General features: G+C 38.7%; 1 protein-coding gene across 1 annotated transcript in view; it reads right to left on the bottom strand.

Moving 5' to 3' along the window:
- The window catches only part of ARHGAP15 (Rho GTPase activating protein 15), a 373,794-nt gene that overhangs the window by 174,202 nt on the left and 173,151 nt on the right, over window positions 1–26,441 (bottom strand). The window contains exons 7-8 of the mRNA XM_009279645.1: window positions 16,231–16,329; window positions 14,227–14,353 (exon numbers count right to left, since the gene is read on the bottom strand). Coding sequence (XP_009277920.1) covers window positions 14,227–14,353; window positions 16,231–16,329 — 226 coding nt within the window. The remainder of the gene's footprint in view (window positions 1–14,226; window positions 14,354–16,230; window positions 16,330–26,441) is intronic.

Genomic DNA, 26,441 nt, shown 5'->3' on the forward strand with positions numbered 1-26,441 from the left:
TGAACTTCAAAACCTACATATAATTCTGCCTTATGCTTTGGAAAACAAACTAATTATCTGTAAAGAACACGGGAGACTTGGCATTGCTGTATTTATATCACCCTTGTTAAGAGTCATACAAATGATTCATACTTTTAAATTTAGACACACACTTGGATACCTTGTTGAATCTTTTATTCAGATCCAATCTTATGGGACCTTTCCAGAAAGAATATCATACCAAAGAATTTTCTTTTTATTGAGACTCTGTTCAGTTATATTTTGTGCTTCTAAATTTAAAAAGTAAATTATTTTAAAATTTAATTATATTTCCATTGTACTTAGCCTCCAATTATATTCATAATCTTATATTTTTTGACCCATGATGAACTTCTAATGCTTCTCGTACAACAAAGGATAGAATTAATTTGTAGTGCATAAGTTATGAAAACCAACATGTTAAAAATATGTATTTCCAATGAGAGATGGTAGTGACATTCATCTGTTTCAAACCAGAAATTCCAGTAAATATAGTAAGTTTAGTACTTTCCAGTGAATGTAGATGTGATATTTTATGAAGGAGAAAGGTACAACCATTATCTTTAAAGTAATCAAAAAATATCTAGCCAAAGATCTGAAATCCATTTGCTGTACTCTGTTTATATGTCGATTCTACTTTATCAAATTATCTCTACCTCAATTAAATCATTAGAGTAAGTATAACTGAACAAAAGATCACCCATGAGCTCATTTTTAAAAAGAGTAAGTCGATGGATTTAAGAATCCTTTGTACTTCTTACCTTAAGTGAAAGTTCTAATAACAACCTCCAACATCTATATTCACATAAATGTAAACCTTAGACAAAGTGACCTTTACTGCCACCAACTTCATTTTATGTTTCTATAGAAATGATTTCTATTTGTTAAAACACAATTGATTTTCAAACTTTTCAGCAGTTACAGCTCTTTGCTTACAAGGTAGTGTCAGAGTTGCACTGCGAGGACACAGGAAAGACTTCCACTAAGGGTGCTTTAAGATCTGCATAAAATAAACATAAAAACATGAAGCACATCAAATGGAGGCTATAGCTTTTGTGTGAGCTTACCCGACGGAGGCTGTTAGTGGGAGAAGGTGCCCTGTGAGATGTGCCGTGGGTCAGCCTCTTTCTTGGGCTGAGACAGTGTAATTACAGGAGGAAAAGGAACGCCCAGAATGAAGCTGCTGGTATATTTAGCCACATATTATGTTATAATAGTTTATGTTGTAAATTTGGCTGCTTACCTGAAAGCTCTGATTCCAATGTGTTTCTTAAGTAAGATGTCGGGCTTTTTAGCACTGACTTTATCAGAACTTGGTCTTCTAATAAAGATCAGGTCATACAGTTCAGTTGTGTAACAGCAGATAGAAACTATACATTGTCCTCTCTCTCCCTGATGCTACCAAGCACAGCTTTGGCCAAGGTGCGAGGTGGTCGGGGAACATCTCTTCTGGCTTTCTGCAGCACCCACCCACTCTCCCTACAATCTGATGGTGGCTCCTTCTCATCACAGAGGCAGTACGAGGGCATGATCTGGGTCGGTACAGTTAAGACATGAGTCCAAAGAGGACACACAGATGTGGTCAGCTGAAGGCGTGCGTAACTGGGACCCCAGAAATGAGCATGTCCTACACTGCTAGTGCAACGAGTTTGCTGCAGCAGGTAGCTGGGACCCCAAGTCCGCCTGCCCTTGTGTAGGGGCTCGGAAGGGAAGACCTCCCGAGACACTGCAGGCCATGCGGTGACATTTAGTACTTCGTCCAGTCTCCAGAACAGCTGCACTGGAACAAGCTGCCTGAGCAGGCAAATAATTACTATATATCACGATCTTTTCCTGAAATAAAATCAAGCCAGTCTTCACAACAACTTTGAGATGCCTCAATCAGCTACATGTGGGGTTTGCATGGGTGCACTGACCCTATGTTTGACCAGCCATGGTTAAAACTCAGACAAAATGTTAAAAAGATACAGTAGAAGACTGTTTTAGCTTTAAAATTAATGTTCCAGCTGACAAACTGCACAGGGACTTAACCTACTTTAGAACATATTTAATAGCATAATTTAGTCTCTAAAAAGAAAAGCAAAATAACTAATGATGGACAAATTTAGAGGTCGAATCTAGTTCAGATAAACATTCAAAAGTTCAGATGTTTAACCAAACCTTATCTTGTCCATGAAAAGCCTCAACCGAAGAGCTCTATCAAATATAAGCAAAGCACAGAAGATTGTGGAAACTTTTCCTTACAGGAGGAAAACTATTGTCAGGAACCAACACCTTATTGCAGCACTCACGTGTTAAGCAGTGAAGCATCAAAGCAAAAGCAAAACATTTTCAGAAAACTGCTTCATGGAAGTAATAATATTTGGATGAAATCCAATACAGAGAAAAGAAAATAGTATTAAGGGGAAAGATAATACAAATGCAATTAGACTATCAACCAATAAAACTTAATCTATGCTTGATAGCTGAAACCTTCCAAGCTTAGAGAGAACAAGGAAACTGGAGATCAGAGGACTCTGCCTTTTGAAGTCTTGCTGTCCAGATCCTGGGGACCATTATCTAGTTGAGTATTTTAAAGACATTACGAATATTCTGTCATAGAATTAGAAAGCTTTATTATTATGAATGACCTGTAACTTGAGCAGGGACAGCTACAGATGAATTCCAAGTAAACAATTGTTTGGAAAAGGTGAATTCTGCTAACCTAGTTTTCTGGACTAAAACCTGCAAAATAAAAGATGTGTTCTCAAAGAACGTTTTCATTGTGGGTTATTAATAACAGAAAGTATAACTCTAATGGATCCTCTCCATCCTCGCATTCGCCAATTACAAATGATTTTTAAAAACGTGTACCAGATGAGATGAGACCACTGCTGTGTTTTGCCTGGCACTGTTTCTCATGCAGCAGAAGATATCTGCTACAGTACCCCAGAGGAAAACAACATTTAGACAAATGATGCAGCAAACCAATGGTGCTTCAGGATCCTTTCAATTTCTGTCCCTTTCCCCATGTCACCACCTTGACTCCTCTCTTCTTAAGCCTGTCCCTCACCTTTTCTTCCGTCTCTACCCCTCAAACCACTTGGGCAATTAACAGAAAAATTTACTTTTGTCATAATTGAACCCCAAATTCAAACTATCAGATGCCCCAAATCTGAAACCTAGCAAAAGATTTTTTTAAGCAAGACTTAAACTTTCACTTCAGAAATGACTGATGTGTAACTTACGCTAACAGCAAAGTTGCAACGATAAATCAAGTATCCCACTGTTTGTAATTGTGCCTTAATATCAGTACTACCCTTGATCCGTCACACTCGGTGATCTTCAGATAACATTGTAAAGCAATTCAGATTTTACAGTATTTTTATTATTTCTCCATTAATTTTTAGTGCTATCGTTTTATTTTCATTCAAACACATCGACTGAAATACCTTCCTATGAAGAAAGGAAGGTAGTAGCATTACAGCACCCTAAAATAATCATCTTTAATTTTACATAGACAAGAAAGATACTAGATGTAAGTTTTCACACAAAAATATACACAAAGTTATTTTTGCAGGAACAGAACTTCTTAACTTCTTGGAAACCATAGCAATGAAACAAAGATTTTGATTTAAGTGAATGTATCTACAGCTCGGATAGAAGACAGTCAAAGAGTGATCTTGAGATCATGACCTGCACTACTTAATTTTTAGTCAACTTTCTGGTCCTTCCAGCTATCTCTTCCCAAGAGAAAACCTGGGTGATGTTCAGGAGCCAGTTTACTCCAGAGACTCCTCCCAAAAGGTATTATGGCCAAGACAGCACCAAGTTTCTTCATCTCTGCTTTACTCTGCCCTTTAATTCTTATCCCAGAAGGCACTTTACCTTCAAGCATAATATTTCATGTCTACATATCAGACACATTCACCACAATGTCTTAAAAGCACCAGGCTGGTGGGATGCATATAACCATCAGTTTATATCAGACACACACCCACATTAACACCACCAGGTATCACAAGGTGACCAAAGAAGATCTGAGGAAAAGCTTTATCTGATTAGGACACAGCCAGTCTGTCCTAGAAAGAGCGAGCATGGAGTGATGTGGACGCAAGCCACATGTTCCTGCACCTTGAATGAAGTCTTTTATTATAGATACCCACCAAGCTAAAGGTTAACTTGCTCCGGTTTAGATTTTTGTACCTCAAAGCCTGCTAAATGGCAAATGATCAAATCTGCATCTGGCTGGTCTCCTTTTCCGACCTGCCTACATCTGGCCACCTTCCCTTAGGCTCTGGGTCCTTGAATGGAGTACAACCTTCTTCAGCGAAAGTGATTATAAAACTATCACTATGTGATTGCAACATATATGAACTATAAAGCTTTACATGCTGAGACATACTCTCTCTAGCAGGGCAGCTTTGCATGCTGAGACATACTCTCTTTAACAGGGCTTCCTACCTGCTTACTTTTTAAACTATTTCTGTGTTCTGGACAAGATGTCTTCATGAATTTCATGATGGTAAGCCCTTTTCTCTCCAAGGGTTTGTTTGTTTGGTTGGTTTTTTTAAGTGTATTAGCACTGGAGTATTTTAAATTGTTTTAATTTCATTTATTTTAAACGTGCTGTTTGAAAAAAGTTGCTCAGTTTTATAAGAATGTTGCTTTTCCGTATAAATTGAACACCTTAAAAATTAATTACAAAAACTGTTATCACATGGAGGAACACATTCTATATGCTATAAAAAGGCTTAAGACAGGCTTACTTTTTGATTTTCATGGAGAATGCATTGGTTGCAAAAGATTAAACGACAGCAGGATCTACATGGTCTGGTTGTTTACTTTTTAACTCTAAAAAAGTGGCCGTGTTATTTACTTTATCTCTAAAAAAACGGCCGTGAAACAGATAAATACAATCCCTAGGCTGTGAGCCATTTCCATATGGAAGAGTGAATTCCACTTCACGTGGCTGTGGGCTGTGGGTGGCTGTATCAGGTGAGCCATTTCCATATGGAAGAGTGAATTCCACTTCACGTGGCTGTGGGAAGACCTTGCCTTGAATATCCACGTGCAAGAAATACAGACTTGAAACCGGAGCAGATTCAGAAAAGGGCTATTTGAGATGATCAGGAAAAAGAGCAGGAGCCTATCATAGGAAAGATGACTACAAATCTTGGCTGGCTTAGTCTACCAAACCAAGCAGGAGAAGGAATATGACTGCTGTCTGTAACTCTATTTGGGGTGGTACACCTGAGACAGGAAGGAACTGCTGAAAATAAAGAGCTAGCTAAATGCTGGCGCAAGAACACGTTCCTACCACGAGTCCATTTAGGCTGAAAATTAGAATGCTTTCAGCTTGAAAACTGAAGTTTTGGAACATTCTTCCAGCATGAACTGAGGGGCAAAAGCATTACTACTGAATTTCATTAATTATGAAAGGAATCAAATGAGGTAGTTGTTTTCAAGAACTGGGGAATTGATTCAATGCTACAAAAAGTCTGTCTGAGGCAGATAATGCTATGTTACACTTTTCAATAACAGTAACGCAAGTGAATTCCTCTTGGGTGAATCCTCGGCACAGTTGAGACAATGGCCAATGGAATTAATTAGATGGAGCCAAATATCCTTGGTGGTGAGGGGAGCTGCTCATATGTCATAGCGTTCTCTCAACATCAATATTTAAAGCCAGCTAGTTGGAACCTTTTACTTAATTGAGAAACAATACAGTATTTAACCCTTCAGTGGTATTCCACCCTTTGGCTTTCAGAGGCACGATCTGTTTATCTGGCACGTCAGCAGGCAGCTGGTGGAACAAATAGGAGATCCTACAAAGCACATTCCTTTTTAAAGCGTTAATATGCCCTGTCCAGGAGACAGTAGCATGCTTTCCCCCATTAAGTTGGTCTTGAATATTCGGGATTGGAGGTCATAATTTAAATTAAATACATCCTCCAACCTGGAAGGTACAAACATTTAAATAATTTCACCATGAGCAAAAAGGTGAGTCTGGGCCGTAGGTATTCCTATCTAGAGCCTGATTTACAGTCTCTCTAATTGAGTCTCTCTAATTTAGACTTGTATAAACTAAACCCGTCCTTATTTCTGTCACATTCCTCCCAAAGTACCAGGAAGATTGCATCTGGATTAGTTATAAATAGTAGTGAAACCTCAGAATACAGTATAGTTTGAGAATCATTTTTTCTGGCTACAAACTTGCAATCGGGTTAGTCATTTCAATAACTACCATGAGAGGTTTCAGAATTAGGCTCACAGGAGTGGCGGAAAGCTGGGCTGGCTCTTCCTTCCCAAGGAACAAAGCTCCGCAAGTCCTTCTCATCTGCTCTAATTCTGACCTCTCTCCAAAGGCAGTAGTCTAAAATATTCCCCGTTGCAGTGAAAATGCCTACATCTATTTAGGTGTTATCAGTTGTCAGCTTATATTCGTCCCCTGTGGAGGCAAAATATGGAGATGTACAAAAATGGAGATATACTGACGACACAGGCGATGGAGGGTCAAGCAGATGTAACTGTCTGCATTGTCTATTGCTTTAAACTATAAAAATCATGACATTCTGCAGAATATACATCAAACTTTAGTTTTACTTCCTAGCGTAAACAAAGATCTACTTAGTAAGGAATTAAGAGACTGCACCAAACCCATGCAAGACATGTTGGATAGTTGGGCTTAAAAGTGATAGAGTCAGAGTAAATATCTTTTCCTCGTATCGCAGGAGTCAACCTCATTTTTAGTACATGGAAGGGGCACAACTGCTTGACTCCCACAATACCTAAAATGCTCATGATTTCTTTGTGATTGCTTTTTCTGAAGCATGTGTGTGTGTGAAACAAATGTTACACATTTTTCCAAAACGTACTTTTCTTGAACACTGTGTCAGTATGTGTAGTTCAGTAGGAAAAAACTTAAAGTAATCATGATTATCCAGTCTCTACTTGCCTCCATATCAAATTTATCTTGAGTGCGCATGTAGGAGTTTATTTTGTTAAGAAAAATATATGGTGTCTCTCTCTTCTTTGGAACAAAGAAGAAATATTGATTTGTAACCCTTTTTTTTTTTCTTTAAACTTAAGTCCTTCAATAGTGTTTTGAACAAACCTGAAGAGATTTTAAGACAGACATTTTGTATTATAACACTCCCACGGGTTGTATGTATGATCGTCTTTACTAAAGCTCCTTTCAGTCCCAGTTGAATAAATATGCATTTTATTTCACTAATCTTGAAACAACAGGAATAAAGTTTGCCCAGGTCTTTTATACCTCAGAGAACAAAACAAATACTACAAATCTTTAGAGAGAGAGGATATACAAAAGGGCTTGAGGTGAATGTTTCAAAGCAAATACTCTTTAAACGATGTGCAAATTATTTCAGCACTTGAACATGATTTATGAAAGGGGATTAGTCCACTGAAACAAGAACCCAGTTTAACCTGTTGGGTTTCAAAGTCAAAGATGAGAAGCGTTTGCTGGAAGAGGCAGCAGAAACTGGAGAGTAATCTATGGTGAGGATTTCTGATTGATTTTCTTTAACTAACTCAATCTTACGTTAGCTATCACTGTCATTCATACTTAACTGTGGCGGGCAGTATAAAATACCTTCTTTTATGATATAATTCTCCATAAAAATGAAGTATGCAATAGTGATAATTAAGTAGTAATGAGGTAATTAATAACTCGGTGACTAGCTCTCTATTTACTAGTGTTCCCTATAAATGAGCACAAGGAATATGAAACAATTAAAGATTATCTAAGCTCAAACACATAACTTTTCCAGAGAGTTGTGTGTCAGTGAGCAGACCAATGAGTCACAGGTCACATCTATAATAATACATTATATTATATTGTAATATTCCCACATACTCTTCACGTAATGGGTAAGAGCTACTCTTAAGTACTATAAAAATGATCACTTTTATGTAATTGTAAAGATTAATAAGTGAGCTAACTTCTCATGGTTCTATAATGACCCTGCTGTTCTAGTAGGTAAAGGAAAATTTAATGATCCTGCTCAGATATGATTAATACCTAACTTTTTCCTGACTAAAAATCTGGACTTGGTTCAATAAAAATGAATTAAGTGAACATGCACTGATTTCCCTGCCAAACGTTTATATGGAAGTTGGTTATGCCCAATTTAAAAATATGCTTTCTCAACCCAAATAGTAAACTCTGGAAGGATTTTGGAAAGTGAAGTAGAAATAAAACAAAGAATTAAGGAAACATTATATTATAATTGATGGAAACAGGATATTCAAATTCAGGAAAAAATCCATTTTTTTATGAGAACTAGTCACAGCCAGTTGTGATTTGGGGTGCAACATAATCTCCTATTATCAGTGGAAGTGACACAATTTGTTTCTGAATTTGGCATGTTTTGTTTCCAAAGTGCCAGTACTATTACTTCTTTGTTGCTGAATCAGTATTTTTCTAAGCTTTAAGAAAAGAGCATACCTATAGTAAACGTTGCAGAGAAACAAGAGTAAAAATATGTCAAAAAAATAAGTTTAGTCCCTATAGTCCAAATGAATGCTCCCACCCTCCATAAACGGCATGCTGCATTTTCTTTTTGTGGGCTTTTTTCAGTATTTGAAGCTGACTGCATTCCTGTTGATGCAATAAAAATAAATGCTACAAACATACAAGCTGTAGAGTGACAAAATTAACACTGCAGTAGGAAGCTGCATATTTGCATATAGTTTACATTTTGCTTTCTGTTTTAATTGTTGTCACTGGTAATGCTGCACTAATATACATTGCTGCTTTATATTTCTTGGTTTTATTAAAAGTAATAAAACTGACCTATACATAATGCTAACGCTGTAATGTAATAATACCCCCTAAATAGCATCCATTTGGCTTTGAACTTCACATCTAACTAAAATAAATGGTCTGGGAAGGGGAAAGAATTCAGAGCTCATCAGAGCTAACAAAGAAATGGAGTGATTTCCCACTTCTGCCGCTATAATTAGCCCCCTTATCACAGAAGTAACCCTACGTGGGTGAAGAACTCCGTTAGCTACCGCAGAATCCGGCCTTCGACAAGTTTGGCTGAGCCAGTAAAACCTCTCACTACATCCCAAGACATGGTCTCCCAACCTACCGGCCTCTTCACGTGTTAGACAGGAGGAGAGACAAATCACACAGGCTCCTCTCTCAGCACTGCCTGTAATTAGGTGGCCTTTTTCTAGGAACGCTAAATGACGCTTTCAACAAAATAAGTTTCTGGCTTTTTTTCCTCCTCCTATTACGCAGCTGAAGCCGTGCAAATACGTGTGTTTGTGCCCTGGTAACCATCCCTTCCCTCTGCAGAGAAACAATAGCCTCGGCGAGGCGGTGTTTGCCACAGAAATATCCAGTTGTGTGCGGGGACAAACTTTAAACCTTCGAGCAAGCCCTCGGAAAAAGCTTTAGCGAGGGAAGGAGCAAGCACCATGCAGAGCCGGAAAGGGCTAAAGCTCCACTGACTTCTCCAGTTACCCCATCGGGTCCACTGAGAGACCAAAATGGGCTTCTGCTGCTGGTTTTTCCCCCCCACACACATTGTACAAGTCTTAATTATCTAACAAGCTGCATTCAGAGATGATTCTGGATGTTTTAGTAATTACTTAGGAATATTTACATGCCATGCTTCGAGTTTCAAAGTTTAACCTTCTGAAGTAAAGAAAAGTGAGTGAAACGAGAAAAGCAACTTTGGGCAATTTTAAAGCACACACAGAGTCCTTGGTTAAATGCTAGGGACAGGTTGCCTGACTTAAACTGTATCGTTTAAGAAACCAAAGCAGATTTCAGAGCCCAGATGACTTTCTAGCAAATACCTCTGAAGGCAAATCAAAATTATGATCCAGAGGTTATTATCTTTTTCTTGATCAAAAAGATGTTAGGAGGCATATTCCCAGCCACTGCCCTGCGGCCGTTCCCCAGGGAAGCGTGCGAGGGCTGTGGCAGCACAGAGAAATGCATCGCCCTTTGGGACTAAAAAGGCCCATGGCTCCCTGTTGAAAGTGCAAGAGGAATTTAGGTAAGGAAAATATCATTATTTGAGTTGGCCGGTGGCCAGGGTGCCGGGGCTAAGACCCTGATCCTAACGAAGAGCGGAAAGGAATCCCAAGCCTGCTGTTTAATATGCATGACATGTCGGCTTTGCTGTCAACTTTTCCTTCCAGCCCCTGCTTTTGTCTGCTTTTTCCACCTGTTGAAACTTGTCCTTATTCAGGCTGAGAACTGGAATTCTCTTACTTCGGTGTCGCATTGTGTCTGGCTCAATGACGCCCGGATCCCCGACTACTTTTATTAAGACACTAAAGTGATCATGAATAGCAATAATACTGCACAGCCCATCAAGACTTTCCTTTTCACATATATATATATATTTTTTTTTTTAATCTTGATGCTCTAGATGTGACACCTCAAGCTAGAATTCAAATATGGAGGAGATTTTCCAGGATCCGTCGCAGGGCTGCATGACTAACCACCGGGTTTTAAGTAAAGTGTTCTTGAAGATAAGAAAAATATGCAAGTGGAAACAATAAAAATAATGGAATTCAATCTTATCAATTCAGGCAGTTCCAGCTTTTATGTAGCAAACAAGGAGATCAAATTGCATTTATCTAATATCACAGATTTTTTAAATGTCTAAAATATTTAATTATTTTGCTTTGGCAACCTAAAGCTGAGGAACAGATTACTGTTCCCACTACATAAGGAAATAACTGACAACAATTAGTATTTATTCTTGTTGCTTTTGTAATAAAAATAGAATTCCATCACTTTCAAGGAAACCTAAAATATTAATAAGAATGTGATGAACTGAGTAAATGTGACGCCATAAGGAAATGATGGAGAACAGGTTGGAAATATAGTGCTTTGGGAATGGATTGCATTATCAAGCTTGTGATTGTGCATTTTGACAAGAGCAGCCCTCAGATTGATATGGTAGCCAAAGGGCACTCTTCCTACTGCGAAGCCGTTTGTTTCCATCCAGAAAAGGGGGAGTAGAAGGGGAGTTGGTCCCCTCCGACAATCGATAGCGACTCCAACCCAGGCTCTTCCACAAGAGGTCACTCCTGAGTGACAAAATTCCAAGATGATGGCCAAAATGCAAACCACAAAGTGACCATGGACAGAAAAAGAAACGCTGAGCTTAGCGGAGAGCGTGGAGTTGGTTTCACTGGCCACAACGTGACTGTCCTGACAGCTCCTGTAGTCCATACATACAGTAAGGTAAGGTCTCTTGGTTTTTGGAGAGCTGGACGATTTCTGGGAACCTTGCAATGCACGGATCCATTCCCTACCTCCCATGCACCGCGACAGCAACTCTACTTTCAGTCTAACCCAGGTGCCTGGTTTCATGTGGTATAAAATGAACGTGGCAGACCACCTACCAGCAGACCCAATTATAATTGGTACTAATTAGGAGGTTTTTTGGCAACCTTAGGAGAAAAAAACAAAAACCTACAGTCTGAATGATAACGAAATTACTTGGAAATTATGAAGTCTGCCACTAATTTTAAAAATTATCGCTTTAGAACAACTCTTATTGGCATAAAAAGGAGCGGCGCTGCAAGGCGGTTTCCTTGCACCAAATGTATACATCTTCTAATAGGGGAGGTTGCTAGGGTGAAAAACATGTTCTTTCTGACCCAGCATTAGCTGCCTAAATTAAATCAGTGAAATAGTTGGCATTATAAAATAAAGAGTAATCTCTTTCCTTGTATTTGAGAGCAGGATCACGGTTTTACATATTTTGGTAATGTTCCCTAAGGCCATCCTTGGTTTCGTCTTAGCTCAAGAAAACTTCAATTAGAACATGAGTTGAATCCAAACTGGATGAGAAGCCACTGAAAAGCTGTGTGACCAAGAAGACGGACAGTCTGTGAACTTTGGAAATTGAGCCTGGCAGTTTGAGCCCAATTTTCAACGAAATCAGTGTCTACAGCTCAAAAAGCATAACAGAGAATTACCATTTGTCCTTGTAGTGTAAGCAGAAGCAATTAGGATTAAACATAAAACCCAAATTCCTGCTACTAAGTCTCTAGGGGCAGTCTCCCCAGTTTTAAATTAAAGAGTAAATTACTGGAATACTTTGGTTAGAATATACCTGTCCTTTACATACTTGTGCTGCTAAAAAACCCCAATGGCACAGCAGTACCAAGTCTAAAACTGGACATTTTTTGCAGCCCTTAAAATGTAGCGAAGGTAAATACAAATGAGTCTGAACTGTCTGAATATTTCATTAAAGATTCTCAGGGGAGGGGGGTGGCCTGCTAACACATCAGTTGCTCGTCTTCCGTGTTAAACTGGAGGAGTTTTAAGCCATCTTTAAAAATAATCTCCTTTGTTTGGATTTGGCATTGGCAGTAGTCAATAATATAAGAGCACTGTAAAATTATAAAATTGTTAAACTTTGCAAGAACTTTATAAACACACTTGCAGATATTGCACATATCTTCTCTGTGCTCTGCAGTCAAACTGGACAATGAAACGACCACCTGTTAACTGCTAACAATGTGTCATTACCAGTTCTCATGCCTTTTTAAAGCAATTTTGGCTCTAGCTGCCGATAATTCTGGCTACGATACTTGTGTGAACATTAAGGGCACAGAAAGCCAAAGGCAGAAAACTGACAATACAGTTTGTGCTTAGACTACTAATAAGTAAGTGAATAATATGATTTTTCTAATTCCACATAATTGCTTGATCTCAAGGGGCCAAAAAAAAGTTCTGAATACATATTTTAGAAGCAATCCAATCTACAGTATTTAAATGCAAGCTTCGATTCGGTGAGATTTCACAGCAGATATTTTCATATTTTTTAATAGTTTAAATAGCCTTTAACAAAACAGAGATATTCAGGATTCTCTAAGGTTTGAAAAGAAACGTAGACTAAGTCTCTGTCACTGCTCATATTCACTTTTTCTGTTTTGTCTGACAAACTATCGTTTAAAGATATGTGAGAAGTCTAGATAAATAAATAAAAATTCCCCAAGTGCTGAGACAGTTTATGGGCATTTTGCTGTTAGCTACAGTAAGAGCAGAATCAGGCCCTCAAAACTTACCATGCTCTCAGTCCTATTTTTCTTCCTCTGAGAAATGCAACGTAACACACAGTACAAAGATATTGGGACAATTTTTCACAAGCTACATTCAGGCTACTTTATATTTTATAACAGAATGAAAAACCTTAAAAAAACCCTCAAATCTCCAAGATAACAGGAAAACAACAACAACAGAAAGCTTTGGTCTGCAAAAAGAGACTATTTAATGAATCTCTCTATTCGTGTGTGTACGCGCGCACGCATGTGTGCATATATTTATGATTGTGTGGATAATTATAATTAAAAATAGCTATGTTGGGTCTTTTTAATGCAACTCTTTTTTTAGCGTCTAAGGCTTTGCTCCTGCACTGAAATGCATGCAGGCAAATTCCTACACAGCACTTCGGTACCTATAGGTATCTCATACCAGCATGCGAATCTAAAGCTGCCACGGCGCTTACATTAGAAGCAGTATGTGAATCTCCTGCCAAACAAAGAAGAAAAACAAAAATTCAAGAGAGAGGGTAAAACAAACAAAAAAAAATGCTGAGTGAGTGATTTATGGTCAGCACCAGCTCCTGCGTCTACTGCCCACAATATCATGAGCATCTAGGCACAAACTGGAAAAGGAAAGTCTCAGTGGAATAAAGCACATCCCTGCTGGTTTTAGATCACTTTCTTTTCTAATCACACTGACAAAAATCAACCTCAGTCCCTGGAATTTACCTTCTATAAAATTATAGATATATCACTGATTGTCAGCTACAGAGGATACGTCAGGTCTTTCAGCAATTCAGTGTATAAATATACAACAGACAAAATTACTCTGGTAATTTGAGGTATTTTACTAAAATGGAAACAAAGCAACTGCAACAGACTATTAGCATAGGACTCATGTTGCTTATTTTTAAAAATAAATGGCTTGAATAAATGTCTTTGCTGCTAAACAAATTTATTTTGCTTAGGAGAGAATGTCACCCTTTAAAAGTGTGGAGCTAGTAACTGTCTTTACTTAAATGCAAGTTATGTATATCAGCACAGAACACATTCAGCTTTAAAATTCTCAGTGATCTTCTTTACATTCTGTATGTAATAAAAATTATCTTACCCTGTAATGGCATAGTTATTTAAAAAGGAAAGAGGAGGAAAAAAAAAACACAAAAGAAAAATCCTTACTTAAAGATTTTCTGTGCTCAGGCTTTGGTTCTTTGGATTCAGTGTCTAAGCTATTCAGTAATTCAATGCTGGAGGATCTTCTGAGTTTGAACTCCAAATTTCTCGATGTACAACTCCGTTCTTTTGGCTGGGAAAAGAATATATATATACATATGTGTATGCTTTTAATAAAATTATTATTTGTGAGAACGAAGCAAGAGATTACAGAATGCCAGTACGGAATCAGAAGCTAACAGACACAGAGCAAGTGATGCAGTGAGTATATAATTTAAGGAAAGTGAAATGAAAAATTTGTCATATGGCAGAGCTTTTATGGCCCTGACAGACTGATCTTAATTTCTGAGATAGATTCCCATTTAAGTGAGGAAAACAAAAGGCCTACTTCTTTAGGCTTTAGAGACCAAAATTATTTCCACATTGCAGGCTCCTTCCAAATGATTGCAAAGAGGAAGGTTGTTTAAATTGCCTTTCTGCTTTAGATAGTTACAGTAAATATTCTTGCAAACACAATTGTTTCAAACATCCTTAGAAATTTGGGGTTGAATTCTGCTGGTCTGAGGTTAGGAAAAGCGTGTGTGGGGGGGACTTTTCTATTGCTCCAATTCACTGCCGTACAAAGTGACAATTAGGGACCGTTAACAAAGAAAATAAGAAAAAATAAAAGGGAAAAGGAGGTGATATTTCGGTTAATCACACATCTCTTCCCACGGCATTTGGTCAGGTGAGATTTAGCTGTCCCAACAGCCTGGAAAGCTGCAAGGCTTTACACACCCAAAGTTTTAAAAGTGAAATAAATGACATGTATGAAACGGTCACTGAGTGCTTCGTGGTGGCATCCTGTCCTGCGCACACAGCAAAGGCGAACCTTCGCCGGGACAAGCCCTGCCCTCCGGCACCGGAACCATTTACAAGCTGAGCCCCACCAGCCACTGCTGCTGTGGTTCGCTGCCCGCTCAGAGCTGCTGAATCCACAATATTACCTTAGTTGCACTAAAAAAAAAAAAAAATCGAGTCTATTAGATGTTTAACTGAATAACATGCAAAAAAAAAAAAAAAAACCACGATGTTCTGAGTCTCCACGGAAAACTCCACCCCAAAATCTTCAGTAGGATATCAATATCCTCGCACACCCAATGAAATGCACAATATGAAGACATACATCATCAGATCAAACTTTCCTCGGCTGATTATAGCCTCAGGGTAATATAATGTTTGTAGCTCTTTAAGGAAACAGTAGCCATGTTCAGATTAACCCTTTCAAAGAGGCTGCCTCTGCCCGCTCTGCCAATTCCATCGCAGCAAAATCCCTGAAAAAATGCAAGAAATGGGGGGATTTTTCTCTCACCAGCTTCTGCAGTGAACAAGGAAAGTCAGTGCCCTCTAAAAAAATATGTTCTTGGATCAGGCAGGGATAGGAGGAAGACATTTGGAATTTGTACTGAGAGTGGCAAAAAAGAAAGAAAAAGCTACAGCTGAATCTGGTTTGGTAATTAAAAACTGTTTTAATAAAATGCAGCCCTGCTTACTTCTAGCAGAAACCCCCCAGCCTTCCTGGGAGAATAACAGCAATCAGTTACAAAGGAATATTATTTGCTAGTGTTATTCTTGTGAATAAGTAATACAAAAATTCATAAAAGGCTCAAATGTATTAATAGTTCTATTGAAGATTATATACTGTAGGCTGCATAAACAGAAAATGCAAAAATTCATTAGTTATTAAGTGCTTGTGTGCTTTTACAACCCTCAGCAAACCAATGTCCTTGTTATTTCGGAGAAATAAATGTAATGTTCCGTTTCGAGGCAAGAATCAAATGACATTTTTGTTCCACAACCTTGTTTATCTGACATTTTTTAGTAGATTTGCATACATATTTTTATATCCTTCAGAGAAAGGAATGTCTAGCTAGCTGCTGACTGCCTAAAACCTGTAGAGATGCCTAAGCAAATGAAGTTGAAATTGCTACATCTTAATTAATAAAGGTAACAGCCAAAACAAATACATACCAATCTGTCAATTACATTTTTGATAGCGTGGAACCAATCCAATATGAGAAAGTCGATATCCGACTGGAGGAGGAACTCATTTCCTGACGCTGTCGTGATCTGGGGAGAGCATGGGCACACACAGGTAAGTAAAGCACACACCGGACAGATTATTTTCTTCTATTTTCTCTCCTACACACCCAAATGCTTTTCCTCTCTACCAAGAATTATCTCCTGGAGTGCTGAGTTACTGAGGAGTTTTGAACCTCTGTCTGAAAACTGTTTTGAATATGTCACAACAAACGAGATATTGTCTCAGCAACGCGACCACAGAACACAAATAGTGCAAAAATAACGGGAACGTAACAAAAGTTAAGAAAAGCCGGGAAACTCAGTGTTACAAGACACGGTTCAAAAGTAAATCAAAGCAAAAAGCACCCTGAAAAGAAATGAATGCAATATGAGAATTAATTCCTGTTATTTTCAATTTCCACTTCTATTTTTGTATTATGATTTTTATATCTGGTACCTCCTTTCTCGAGTTTACACATTTATTATATACCTGTGATTCCAGAGTCCACTTCCAAGCATTTTGGTAAAATTAATAATGTCACTCGTTTTCACATAAAAAAAACCTGCCATCAAAGATAGCTGTAGCAGAGTAATTAGGAGCCCATTTATCATGAAAAAAAAAATCCCCAGTTTGTCTGAATAGAAGTCAATTTACATTTTTGACCCACTCACTGGGAATATTTATCAAAAGGATATTCATTCCCCTGATAATGCTGTTTCGCTGCCTAACAATATCTGGGGGAAATATGCATTCATATTCTGTTGGTCTGAACTTCTGTAAACCACCGTGATAATAATGATACATCACTTTTTTTTTTTACATATATATCTTTTCACCAGGGCAGGTCTCCAGGTATTTTACACAGCAGGTCGAAAAGACCATTTTACAGATGGCAAAACTGAGGCACAAATCGGTGCAGTACTTTGCCCCAGGATTGTTCAGCGGATCCCTGGCGCGTGTGGCCACGGAGCATGATCCAGGCCACAGCAGTTCTGCGCGTTTGCAGACAAGTGAACGAAGGGTTACATCTCCACCACGTTTTGCAAGGGACAGGAGCTCACCCTGCCCATGCACCAAACCAGCTCAGCTCCTGTCAGCTCTGAAACCAAAGCTTTTTCCCTTTTTTTCTTTTTTTTTGTCGCTAAGAGTTGCTTGTGCAAAACTCGGTAGCATCCGCACATGGGCATTGCACACTCGGGTTTCGGTATTTTGGGGACGCAGGTTTAGTCTGCACGCTGGGATTCTCTTTGGGGTAAGGACCAAAACCTTTTCAGGTCTTCCTCAGGGAACAGATGAACACAGTGGACAACAGAGATTTCTCTTTGACCAAAGCGTGAGGAAAAGCAGAGCAAAGCTGTTAAGACCTGGCTCAGCCTATTTATGTAAATCCATCAACCCGAAGTGCTACTGTTTCACTGCGTCTGCCCCATTTCAAGAGTTTTTACTAAAGCATAAAAGAAACGAGATCCTCACCAGCCCGGGTACTCCCCACATCTTTCTTAAAACTGAAATACAACCAGAGGAAAAAAAAAAGACAAAACAAAACAAAACAAAAACCCCCAAAAGCTTAATGTTTTATTAATTGTTCTATAACCCTCCCGTTATTGAGGAAATGCCTGTAAGGAAGGTTTCCAAAGTCATCAGCATTAAGGAAAATCCCGTCAGTGCAGCTCCAGCGGAGACATCCTGTGAGAGCGCTGCGGAGAATGTGGGAATGGTCCCCCGGCGCGGGCTCGGGAGGCTGCCCGGCTGCAGATGTTCATCCCGTCCCATCCGCACCCGTCAGGAGCAGACCTCCAGCCACCCCATTGTTCCCCGCGCGCATGGGAGAGTTATTTATTGGGGAAATTTTAATTCCCTTATTAGTCCACAGTCATAATGTTAATCACTACTCACACGCTCACCATTCCCTTTCTCAAAGGGAAAAAAAAGAAAGTCAAAATTCATCTTAAGGTGAGCGGTTGAAAGAGCTGACCCCTCCAGTTCTGCGCCCGGCTCACGCAGTAAAGTTTGGGTTTGAAATGTATTATATTATATCACAATTTATTAATGTATACATGCAGACATGAATTAGACTAAACACAGGCAACAATTCAATCTAATGACTCTCTCCCAGTATAAACAAATCATTATTAAAATTATAAAACTGAATAACATTTTCAAAGTAAGAGCAACATATATATAATTAGAATTACTGTATTTTGAAGGCTTAAAAAGGACACAACATAGTTCAGTCTTCCGTTCAGTAAATTCAGGCTTTATTAAAATACAAGTATTCAGCACTGCATAAACATTTGCACTGTATGATATGCAAAAGAGATACTCCATTGCTAACAAGACCAAAGCAAAATACACGTTGAAAGTTTCTTTGTCTGAATGTGTTATTTTGATAATCATATATTATCAGTGTTTCATGAGCAAATCTGTAAAAACAGATCATAGAATGGAGGGAAGAGAATTCATTTAAAATATACTTTCTGTAAGATATAGTTCAAGTCCTTTTCTTTCTTTCCTCAGACTAATCTTCAGAGTAACTAGACAGTTTCAAGAAGACTGCTACTGCTCTCTACAGTTTAAATGCATCCACTCCTTAATTACAGTCAGTAATTGACTTTGTTCTGCTCCATTCCAGTCATTCACAGGAAAGCAGTTCCAAAGGCTTTGGCTGGTAAATCCCATTTAATGTGCAGGTTTCCTATCCCACTTTTATATATTACCTCCTTAGGATTTCTGATAAATGGTTCTTGGAAGGGATTGCTAAACCATATTTGCACTTTGAACAATCGAATTTTCAACACCCTTGGGAAAAGACATCAGTAAAGAATGCTAGCTTTGACTAAACCTTGTGATTGAACAATTTATGATCACAGCCCTAAATGATGTATAACTAACAACAAGCATAAATTGTTCAATATTAAGGCGTGCTAACACACCGTCCCTGTATCAGGCACTGCTGAAATAAACAGAGGGACCGGAGAAACAAATGAAAGACAAATCTGAAAAAAAAAAAAAAGAAAAGAAAATGAAGTGTTCTGGATAGAGCTGCCAGTCTCCATTGTGCCAGGTACTTCACTTATTTTAATATTTCCTGAAATCGCTCTCTCTTTGCCATCATTTTTGTAAAGGCTCCAGCCTGGAATTAGCATTACCTTACCAGGCAGAATTACGACGCTGCTGTCAGCAATAAACACCCAGAAGGAATGACAACTGACATTAACCCTCTTATTTGCAAAGGGTGTGCCTTTCAGGTTGCTTAGAGGAGCCAGGATGCCTGGATTCTCTCTTTCTTGCTACAGTACCTTGGAAAAATCACTTCAAAGGCTGAATCTACTCACATGGTAGTTTTACAATGAACTGTAGTAAAGTCCTGCTGTTAAGCATTGATCCTCTGAAAATATTGGCTCACCACAGGTAAATGTGTGTTAAATTCAATACACTGCTGGGCTGCCAACAAAGTGTGGGAAGGGGGGGGGCAGGTGTGAAATGCTTTTTATGATATTCTACTTGTGGCTTATTAAGGATTTCTCTTGTCACCTTATAAAGCTGCAAATGGAGGGATGAGCTTCTTTTGCATGTCACCATAATGATGTACCAAGGTTCTGTTCAACAAGATCCTCTGTTATTAAACAAAAAAGATACCTACATAGCTCCGGGAAATACGGGACGCTGTACCTAATTAATACCATTACCGTTTTATAATACATAAATATACCTTGGATCCTACCCAGGATCAGCAGTTCTCAAAAATCCTGCAAATCATATATTTTTCCTGTGCTAGGCTGTGCTCTGGGACATGCTATTGTGCCATGCATGGCTGTGTTGCTCCAGGACTTCCAAACCTTTACAGATTACCTGGATCACCTTTTAGAACATGTCTCAGAGATTATTCCCTTTCAGTGTACACCTACACCAATGGAAAGCAGGAGATAAAAGCCAAACAAATGCCATGGGATAAGCCCAGGGGCTTCTGTCCATAGTCTTCCTACAAACTTTGGTCTGGGGACTACTGCATTGCTGTGGGGGGAAAAAAAAAAAGTCTCCTTCGTGGTATCCCTCTAGTTCTTTACCAGTATACATTTGTTTCTTACATTTATTTTAGCTGCAGAACGGGGATGGAGGCAATTTTAGTAATCCTACTGATAGGCACTCTATGGAGATATGGAAAAGGGCGATAAATTCACACAGCAAAACAAAAATACAAAACCGTATTATTGATTCACTCCCTTCAAAGTGTACTTATGCATCTCTGGTGGCTATAACTATTATTTGCAGTGATGAACTATTTTCAGACAACGCCAAGAACAAACTTTAATACAGGAAGTGAAGAATCCTATGGGGAAGGAGAAGTACAGAAAAAAGCCTCCACGGTCTCTACCCTGCAGCAAAAGGGAATGGAGTGAGCAGCTTGGGAAGCGTATGGCTCACGTATAGCTCATGTATGGCCACCAAGAAACCACCACACAGTTCTTATTTCAGCCAAAGACTGAAACAAGCCATTGTTCGACTCCCTCTGAATGTGGGACATCCGGAAAAAAATGCTGGACTGTTGGGGTAAAGCTTCATACAACATACCCCAATGGTTCAGCGTTGGATTATTGGACACTTCTCCACTGTGGAAACCCCACCAGATGCTAATCCAGTGCAGAAAGCCTAAATTTTGATGTCACCTGGGACTCCCACAGCTTGTGGTGAACACTAAGTGATTTAAACTTGGATTGACAGATACCTCTGCGTGCAGAAATTCAATAAAATGTGTTCCTCTTGTTGCACTGTGCATTGGGATTGCTGCCCTTGATATGTGTAGGAAAAAAGGAAATGTGAGTCGCTGGAGTATTTCTAGCTCAAAAGCTAACACTCTTCCCCCTTCCCACTGCTCCCTTCATCTCACCTTGCTCTCTTGCAAGGGTGGGGTTTTTTTCTAATCATGTTAATCATCCTGATTACCCCATAATGAAGAGGAATCTAGGCCTTTCCCTCTCTTTTCCTGAGATATTTTTGCAGGTTGGGATCTAGCCATGCACCCCACGTAACACAGGACACGCCGCTCTCCATCCGCATGGCAGCCACAAGGGCTGGGAAAGGAAAGGTGGGAAGAGAGTCAAAAACAAAGGAAAAAAAAAAAGACAGACAGACAACTAGGATTTTTCTCTCTCTTTCTAAATATTCTTAAAAAAACCCCAAACATTAGAATATAATACAGTTTGAGAATAAATACATAAAACACAGATACTCGTGTCCACACCCACAGTAGAAGTATAATTAATTAAAGTTGGGAGACACTATGCTCCTTAGTGGTTTAATTAACTGGATTTGAATTAAACAGGGACAGAGACATGTAAGTTTTTAAAAACATGTCAAAAGTCTAACTGCATTTCTGGAAGTTGATCTTAAATTCTTTCTCACAGATAATCCAGTCTCTTGGCCATGTTTATGCTGAATGAGTGAGCAGCAGAAAGGATAAATAAAATATCTCTCTGTGCTGCACTGTAGTGAGCTGAGAGTCTAATATTCAAGAAATGCAAATAAAAGAAACAAAAGGATCAGTATTGAGCTGCATTATATCCATACTGCATCACATATCCATTATATGATTCAGCCTATCATACAGAGGTAGTCATGGTTATGCTGATAGTTAAATTCCTTAAAGGACTCTAGGATGTTTATGACTACCAAAGAAATTTCATTATCAAGCAGATTGTCTGTCTCATATTACAGTCTGGCTTTACCAATCTAGCAGTCCTCTGGATGTCGAGCAAAGTTAACATTGAAGTGATGGGGAAATATCAGCTTGAAAGAAAAGGTCTTCAACCAATCTTTCAAAAAAAAAGATATTTGTTAAAAAATTTTGTGAGAAAGTATCTGCCTTGTGTTCCCAATGTTGCTAGATGTTAAGTAAATATATGCTGATTGCAAAAAAGTTGCTTTGGCAACTCTCTTATTAAAATGCATTTGTAACCCCCATCTGTCATGAAAGTTTTGAAAAGTTTGTTTACTTTGGATAGCCGCCTTATCCAGGGTTACCCCAGCATACAATGATAGCAGTCTTCAGAAGTTGTGTGAGGAACAAGCCACTGGGGATCCATTTTTGTTTTAATTGGCACACACAAACACTTTTCTGGTCTGTCAAAAAGATCAAGCTAATATGCATGGCGGGTGTTATATTCTCAGCTTTTGGGAGTAGTAAAGCTCCCTTTATTTAAGTAATTTAAATGATAGACTGCAAAAACTTTGCAAGTCAGAAAAATGTTTTATACTTTCTTTGGGAATATTTGTTTTAAGCAACAGAAAATGTTCTACATATCTAAAGATGTTGAACCTTATGTTATAATTACCCTGTTTCTTCTGACTCTGTAAAAATCACTGTGAAAACCAAGCATTGCAGAGAGGCAACAAACAGATCCTGTGTTTTCACAACTTCTGCAATATTAGCAATTGTAAGACCAATTGCTGCCAGATGTTTATAAGTTATGCCTTCAATTGTATTGCCTTGTGGTATGACCGATTTGCACATCCATTCTCTGGGAACCTTCGCGGGGTCATCATATCAAAGCGACCTGCTCATAGACGTAAGTCGCTTTTTAAAGAAATTAACCGAGTGTTTGGGGTATACACATCAATGGCCTTGAAGTGGATTCAACAGTCTGAAGGCTGGGGTCAAACTTCCAAGAAAGAACAAATTCTTAAATGGAAGTGTATTGTGCTAGTGATGAACAAATAATTTTTTTCCTGGTAAATTCCTAGGACTGAGTCCTTCAACATAATTTAGTGCTAAAATAATGAACTCTGGGACTGTTAAGAAGAAGAAGAAGAAGAAAAAAACCTCTGAGCCTAATGCTTCCCTTCTGCTGTGCAATTAACTCATAGTATATACCAGTTTCTATTGAATTACATTACTACTCGTGAGGAGAGGATCAGGTCTTCTCTCCGCATTAGAAGGCAAACCTTTTCCTTTCCTTGCTGGCTGTGAAGAATCTCAGTTGCAGAAGAACTGATTTATATTGCTTGTAAGGAAGATATTGAACAAATAGGAGGTCATGATTAAAGCTGATTAGGCCTTGAGAGACCAAAACTCCTCCTTGGATTTGTAGAGGAGCTCAGGTTGGAGAGTCCACAGAGCCTCCCTGGAGGGGGACAGGTCCAGTGCTCTGCCAGGGGGACTGGGATGCTTTCACAGATTTCAAGGAACAGCTTGTCATTCTCCCTTTTTCACCCACCAGTCCAGGTCTTATTTTTTCCTTCCCTTGGAGATGTGTGAAAAGAAAGCACATGCTGTTTGATCGAAGGGGAAGGTAAGGAAGAGCAAGTACTTTCTGCTAAACGTCCAAGGAACATACTGGGAGGAAGTATTTCCTGCTGATCTGCTATGCCGGCATTATGCCCTCTGCAAGACGCAGTTGGATTGCTTGGATTCGCCTCTGAAAAACAGGGTTTTCCTTCAGCGGGTAAAGAACAAAAAAGGAAAATATGAGACAGGCAGAAGATGATCATCCTGGATAGCAGACACCTGCGTACAGCCTCCCATGTACCCCCTGCCCGCACTACCCTCTGCTCCGGACCCATGGCTGCACTGCCCTCGCCGCAGGAGCGGGATGGATGGACTTCTGCCAGTCATTAAACCAAAGTCAGGGGAGATGGAAGTCACTAGATGGGGAAGCGAGAAAGAAGCACCCCCAAAACTGGCTCAAAGCAGAGAAGCAAGAGATAATAATTAAGACACAGCTCAGTCGCATCCGTGCATAGCCGAAAGTAGGGGAATAGACAATTGCACATTTTGTCCACAGATGAAGACTAAAGGCAATGTATGAATACCTACTGCAAGCTACTTTTCTCCTTGGGGTAATATTTTACTGTTATTGCCTTTGCAATCTGAAGCCGTATATTACACAGCCACACACAGAGATATTGGCAATGGTTTCTTAGAGAAGTCCTGTCTTTCTTAGTTTTACCAGCTGGACAATACCTAGTGATGAATGGTCCTCCTGTCCAATTTTATATGCATGTTATAACACTTCGTGATATATGTAGTGAGACTGAACGTGATAAGTCCTTGTAACAAACAAAAAAAATCAAAGGGAGAATGAATGCTCTACTTTCAGTACAAGCAAAGATATATATTTAAAATATATATGTGCTACGTGTAAAGATTTCATTTCATTGACTCTTATTTTAGCCAGAAATTTATTCATCAGTAGCAGAGCATTTTACAGCTACATTATTTGCAGGCAGAAGCTGGTACTGGCTTTTAGTATTTCATTTACTGACACATGTCTCCTATTAATAAGTGCTGAGATTGCACAATAAGAAAAAAGAGATGTTGCTATAAGGATCTTTATACTTATAGTGACGTATTTGGCCATGATTATAAGTGTTTATAAAACATTCAAGAATCGTTCCTTGTCTACTTACGCTAATGAGAACACCTGTTAACTTTAGAGCTGCACAGACTTATTTGCATTGAATTCAGGTTTTTGCATACTGTACATCACTTTTGGAAACAATTAGATGTTTACAGAGAAATATAGCTAAAAGAAGAACAGCAGCTTGAATGCCCTCCAGTCCAAGTCAGTGCTAATCCTGGTTTGAGTGAAAAGCCGAAATATGCTGAATTACAATACTGACACAAATTCAGTTAGCAGTGAACAAAGATGTACCTGCAAATCCTCTGACAGCAGATGTTACTTGTGGGGATTGATACCCGCTGTTGAATAAAGCATCTCTTAGAGATGAAACAGAACTACTGAATGGGATTTTTCATTGTTATATTCACCATTTTCTTTTCATTCGGATATTTTCTTTTTCTTTTTTTTTTTTTTTTGGTGACTCAGAACCTCTCTGTGTACTGAGCATGTAGAACATGCGGTCATTTTCCAAAATAGCTGTTTACATTATTTTATTAACTTGCCAAAAGCCGATACAGCAACACAAGAATCCTCCTACCGCTAGAGATCCAAAACACCATCTCTGCAGTAGAGGGTTTTGTGGCCTGGGGCAAGGAGGCAGGAGGTCCCTTTCTATAAAAACAGGTTAACTGAACGGTAAGTGTAATATCCTGCTGCTGCATGACCATGCCAGCTATTGTTTAATAACAATGTAAAACATCAAAGTTGGTCCACGATCTGAACATACACTCTGCCAGCTGTGTCAAGTTCCTAAGCGTTGAAGGCAGGAAAAATATAATGGTTATCATCTTCCCTTGCATGCAGGGAGCAAACAATGCATAACGTCTTTGGTTTGCCTCTTTCCATCTTTATTTGTAGGTAAATATTAGAAAAAGATAAACAGGACTAAAAATGTTTTGAATAAGGCTATTATATCCATTTACGAAAACAAACATTCCCCACTGCAGCAACTGAAAAGATTTCCATTTTAAAAAGTATTTAGGATTTTAATAAAAATGATGCTGTTGAGATTTAGGACAAAGATGAAGGCATTTTGTCACCTAGCTGAACTCTCGTTTCTAAGGAGTCACAGCCTTGTTAGAAAACTTTCACAGGTGACACCATACACACAGTTCTTAACTGAGTACAGAAGAATATGGATATTTCAAATACAGTTCCTAAAAGGCGAATAGACTATGAACATTTCTTACACAGTTGTGGGTTTTTTTTCATTTGGGAATGAAGTTATTTTACATAATAAGCAGCACCACGGTATAGATAGTACGGAGACAGTGTTTCATTCAAACAATAATATCTTCTAACTTTTGAAATTAGAAATTCTTTTAATCTGAAAAAACTGGAACTTTGTATGTCTCCAAATTCTCGTGACAGTTTCGAACCCATTTTCAAGTGTTGGAGGATCCTGGGATTTTTCTGTAGACATTCTGGAACTGCACTGACAGCGCTGGAAATGCACTGGCCTTTAAATTTATCAGCTACTCTACGTAGCAGCGTAGTAATGACAGAAGGTTACTCAAAATGTTATTTAGATATAATATCAAATTATCTTTTCACAATAGGTGTCTAAGGGAAGCTTTTCTAGGAAAGGAGAATATAGCTCAGAACTCAGTGAATTTCTTACACTAACTGAATTTAGTCAGCTAGTGGTGCTTGGGTGAAAAACTACTGAAATATTTGACTACGTAGCTCACAAAAAAGACAACCTACTTTGACCGATTCTGTAATGTATTGGTTTTTAAGAAATACAGTGAAATTAGAAA

The sequence above is a fragment of the Aptenodytes forsteri genome, unplaced genomic scaffold, assembly GCF_000699145.1.
Source record: "Aptenodytes forsteri isolate BGI_AS27 unplaced genomic scaffold, ASM69914v1 Scaffold11, whole genome shotgun sequence".
Lineage (NCBI taxonomy): Eukaryota > Metazoa > Chordata > Aves > Sphenisciformes > Spheniscidae > Aptenodytes > Aptenodytes forsteri.